This window comes from Lolium rigidum, chromosome 4, assembly GCF_022539505.1.
Source record: "Lolium rigidum isolate FL_2022 chromosome 4, APGP_CSIRO_Lrig_0.1, whole genome shotgun sequence".
Classification (NCBI taxonomy): domain Eukaryota; kingdom Viridiplantae; phylum Streptophyta; class Magnoliopsida; order Poales; family Poaceae; genus Lolium; species Lolium rigidum.
Window position 1 is genome coordinate 246,960,231 of NC_061511.1, and position 4,658 is coordinate 246,964,888.

The 4,658-nt window shown below is 52.1% G+C and overlaps 1 protein-coding gene across 1 annotated transcript; it reads right to left on the reverse strand.

The window, feature by feature from the left end:
- Positions 1-1,261: 1,261 nt before the first annotated feature.
- Positions 1,262-2,365, reverse strand: LOC124650153 (myb-related protein 308-like). The gene is made up of 2 exons (XM_047189707.1): positions 1,877-2,365; positions 1,262-1,781 (listed from the first exon to the last, which is right to left on the reverse strand). Exons 1-2 carry the CDS (start codon positions 2,341-2,343, stop codon positions 1,283-1,285), a joined length of 966 nt encoding a protein of 321 aa, XP_047045663.1. The 5' UTR covers positions 2,344-2,365; the 3' UTR covers positions 1,262-1,282.
- Positions 2,366-4,658: the final 2,293 nt, after the last annotated feature.

Here is a 4,658-nt window from a genome sequence, read left to right on the forward strand (position 1 = left end):
GCCGATTCACGAGACAACCTCGAGAGCCGATCGAGGCTCGTATTTAATGTTTACGTGTATGCCATGCAGGAAACTAAGCGAGGCATCTTCATCACCTTCCCGACCGGGTATAGGTCGGGTGGCACGTCCTGCACCGAAGCATCGGACGTGCGTGCCGGAGTTCTGTGCGGGCCGTCGCTCGGAGGGACCAGGGCCAGCCGCAGCCCTAAGTTGCTCCCGGCTCTCCTGTGTTGCCCGTCGCTGCTCGCCGGTGGGTTTCTGACCGCAACACCGGCGCCAACATACATGGGCTGCTCCATCGCCTCATCCGGCAACCGGCAAAATCGACCATGGCGGTGCCTCCATGGTCATTGGGGAAGGCCTCATTTTGGAGGATTTTGATCGATGCTGCACATGTTGTTTCGTTTTACTACATTTGCGCATAGTTTTTGATGTGTAAGCAGGGCAAAGTACTACGATGATTTTTCTGTGTATGCTACATGCATGTTCCTGTAAAGTTGGATAAGATAGGCAAAAAATGTTGGATGTATTGCAGAGGAATGTTGCAAAGTGATATCGCATAACTGAAAACGATACATACATTAAAAAATGTTACATTTGAGATTTTTTTGTAGAATAATTGGCTGATTCTCAAAGAAATGTTGCAAAACAGTGTCACATTTTAGAAAATGCTACACACATATAAAAAAATTGCTAATTTCGGGATTTTTTTTTCTACACTGACATTTTTGCGGCATAACATCAAGCAATATTTTTTTTGTTCCATTTTTTAGCGACTTAGAGAAAATGTTGCAGACCGATGCTAGATAGTCTGAAAAAATTGCTACATGCAAAATATTTTTGCTACATTGATCGGACTCGCAGCGAGATTCACCAGTTAAGTGCATCTGACGGCTCTATGAGCCGGTTGATTCACCCTGTGACTGCCATCGAGCAGATGTAGTTGTCGCACTCTCGAGCGTGCGTGATTCAACTACGCGCGCAGCTCTCCAACACCAAGACAGGTGAGCTTCTCGCGAGTCGCGACGGCCTACTTCAGCCGACGAGATGGCGGCCGCCGGCAAGCAGATGGAAGATGATGACCTGACCTCTCAGATCTTGGCGGGGCTGGACGCGGATTACCAATCCGTTTTTGTCGGCCATCTCAGCATCAGGACGCGCCGGCACGCCTCTCACCTTAGCGACCTCTTCGCCGAGCTTTTGGTCGCGGAGGGCAGGCTTGAGGCCGGCGCAGAACCCGGGCGCCCAGCTCGGTAGCTAGGGTGCAGCCGTGTCGTCGATCTCATATGTACTGGCCTTCGTCCAACGGCCTGAAATATCTGCAGGCCGCGCTGTCGGCCTGGCGGCAGCTGCACACCTCCCCGCCGCGGAAGCCGAGGTGGTGGCAGAGGCAGACCGGCTGCTGCGAGTGCGAAGTGGGCGTGTCGGCCGCCGGCGGGCCGACGGAGAGGTCGAGGTTGAGGTCGGGGCACCGCGGCTCGCCCATGCTCGTGGCGCCGCTGCTGCCGCCGTCCGAGGGCGAGGACTCGACCGGCGCCGGCGAAGATGGCGTTTTCTTCGTCGTCAGGGCGAACATCGTGGCGGGCGCCCTAGTCGGCACTGCTATGTTCTGCGGCGGCGCCGGGCGGTACGACGGTGCGTTGGCGCCGTCGGCCGTGATAGGGCGGTGCGTGTGCGGGTCCATGCCGCGGGAGAGTAGCTTGCGCTTGATGTGCGTGTTCCAGTAGTTCTTGATCTCGTTGTCCGTCCTGCCCGGCAGCTGCCCGGCGATCAGAGACCACCTGAACGAAACATTACCGTCGTCAGCAAAGAATGCAATAGCAACAGACCGGCGATCGGCAGTGAGTGTGTTGGAGGACGATGAACAGGGGCTTACTTGTTGCCGAGGAGGGCGTGGAGGCGGATGATGAGCTCGTCCTCGTCGCCGGTGAAGTTGCCGCGCTTGAGGTCGGGGCGGAGGTAGTTCATCCAGCGGAGGCGGCAGCTCTTGCCGCAGCGGAGCAGGCCCGCCGACTTGGGCAACGAGCGCCAGCAGCCCTCGCCGTTGGCCCGGATGTAGGCGATGAGGCGCTGGTCCTCCTCCTTGGTCCAGGCGCCCTTGTTGGTGTGCTCCTTCTCGCAGCACGGTGACCTCCCCATGCCGTTCAGACCGGAGCTAATCAAACTTCCTCTCTCGCAGCAGGGCGGCGGGCGGGCATGCAAGAGCAGAGCAGAGGCAGCTAGGTCGCTCCTGTCGCTGAGGCGGGCAGAGTGGATGCGGAGCTGTATATATGGCGCCTGCGCGCGTGCTGGGTGAGCGTGCTGTACGAGTTGGTTGTGGCCTTCTTCTTCTCCGATCGCCATTGACTCGGCGGCATGTAGTGAGTTTGACGTGGTGGGGTGGGTTGGGTGGTGGTTGCGGGCGGGGGAGGCGGTGCGGTTGCGCGGTGGAGCCTCCGTGTTTTTGATCCCTTGTTGGTACTACTCGGTTTGGTAGCTAGAATTTGTTGAGGATTTTAAATCCATGGCAGACGTCGCTGCTAGGTGCGGGTACGGTTGGATGCTCGTGTTTATGAGTAGAAAGTTGGTACGTACCCGTGTTGGATGGATGACAGAAAGACGGAACACATTGACTGACAGGCATTATACTGGAGTACTACAATATACCAAAACAACATAAATGCAAGGAAAACTTGTCAACTCGATCAAGCTCTACTGTGATCAGATTTTATCATATGATCAACTGATTTTTGGTATACTATCCGGTAAAGTTAGTAAAGAGCATGACCACTGGCGCCCTTGCAACTATGTCCGGAAACAATGCTGACACGTGCGTTTTGGAGAACCGATAGAAGCGCTCTTTGGGGACGGGTGACTATTGGTAAAATAGTCGGTCCCAAGCATCACAACATCCTGCATCCATTGTTGCGTGTTCTTCTTCTTCTTCCCCAGCCTAGAACATCCCTGCCGAGGTGAAGCACTAATCTTTGGTCATAAATGAAAATGACAAAATATGATCATCAACTTCTCGTCTTCACTGGTGGCAGCATCGACTTCATATTGCATCAGTTGATGCATCAAACATCTCATCATCTCTACCCATAGTCTAGTTCGAAGCAAGTAAATAAACGAACGCTCCACTAAAAAATGGAGAAAATTTTCCTAACATTGGCTTCATCTTTACTTGGACATTCGGCCAAACAATTCGTGGGAAGGGTGGCCGTGAGGTGCTTTTAAACGTCGAAAAGCCACATCGTTGAGCTGCACATGTCGGTCGAGGTGAGGGGTCATCGCAAACTACAAACAACGGCGGGCGGCGGCAGCAGATGACTCATCCGGAGATGGGGTGGCTTCCTACTATGGCGGGGTGGGTGAGGAGAATTGGCGGTGGCTATGTAGTGTTTCCGATCATCTATGATTGCCGGACTAGACGATGTCGAAGCGAGGATGGGGTGATGGCGTATTGGCGGCAGAGCCAAGGGAGAGAGAGAAGAGGGTGTGGGAAAACGCCTTCAGTCATTGGCGAGTGGAGCCCGTCTGTCTATTCCATACGCTGTCATGCTTGCTGCAGCCCACGAGCCAGCCCTTATATATGGATCGAAGCTTGTGCAGGCTAGCTGGACAAAATTTTGGAAGCGGCCCAATGCCGGCATCAATTTGGGGCGGACGGTGGGAGGGTGGCACCTATACCCCCTCCCGTGAGCAGTGCACGCACGCAGGGCTCCCCGTTGCCCGTTCGTGTTGGGGCAGCCTAGCCACCCAAGGAAAGGTTCTTTTGTGATTTTTTCTATTCCTTTTTCTGAAAAAATAAGATTTAAAACCTTTTAGATTATAAAAACTGTCCAAAGTTCAAAAGGTTCAAATTTAAAAATTATTTAAATTCAAAATTTGTTCAAATGTTAAATTTGTTCAAAATTTGAAACATTTTCAAATTTAAAATTTTCCAAATTTAAAATTGCTCCAAATTAAAATTTGCTTGAATTGAAAATTTATCAAATTTTAAAAAATATGTTAAAAAACCGAAAAAACAAAACAAAAGACAAAAAAACGTAAAATCAAAAAAAGGAAAAATGAAAACCAGTAGAAAACAGACCAAACCGGGAAAAGAACCGCAGAAAAAACAAAATAAGAACCAGATGGGCCGCGGCCCGCTCGCTCTCACGGACGTTAATCCGGAGCCTGTTTTCAAGTGGGCGCCTCGAAAGACCGTTAGGGAAGGCATTCGGTACCCTGTGGCCAGGGCGGATTCTCTACCCTGCAAGAACCAAGGCAGAGGTACAGTACCCTGACCTGACAATCTTGATCCTTGGATCGAAAATGAAAGGCAGAGATTGAGACAAACACTGTAGCAACGAAGCACTGCAGAGACGACACTGTAGCGACGACTCTGTTCATTGGTCCCTGTAGCGACTGATCTGAATCGTCAGATTCGAATCCAACGGCCGAAAGATGATGGCAGGGCAGAGGTATTGTAGCTCTCTACCCTGCAAGAAGCAAGTCAGAGAATCCAGGGCGCCCTGTGGCGATGCTCCAGTTCAGCTGATCTCCAAAGCTACCTTGACGAGCCATAGCTCCTCGAATTACGCGAAGCTTCGGAGGCGGAACGACCAACCTTTACGCGCGGCAGTTGCACAAACATCCTACTACCGCGCGCATCACCATCTTCTAGAAGGGCTCAA

What these genes read in the sequence shown, in the direction of transcription:
- LOC124650153 (XM_047189707.1), bottom strand. Translation starts at nt 2,343, where the DNA reads ATGGCGATCGGAGAAGAAGAAGGCCACAACCAACTCGTACAGCACGCT. An exon ending in CACGCCCTCCTCGGCAACAA is followed by an intron (nt 1,782 to 1,876) that starts GTAAGCCCCTGT and finishes TGTTTCGTTCAG; the next exon opens with GTGGTCTCTGATCGCCGGGC.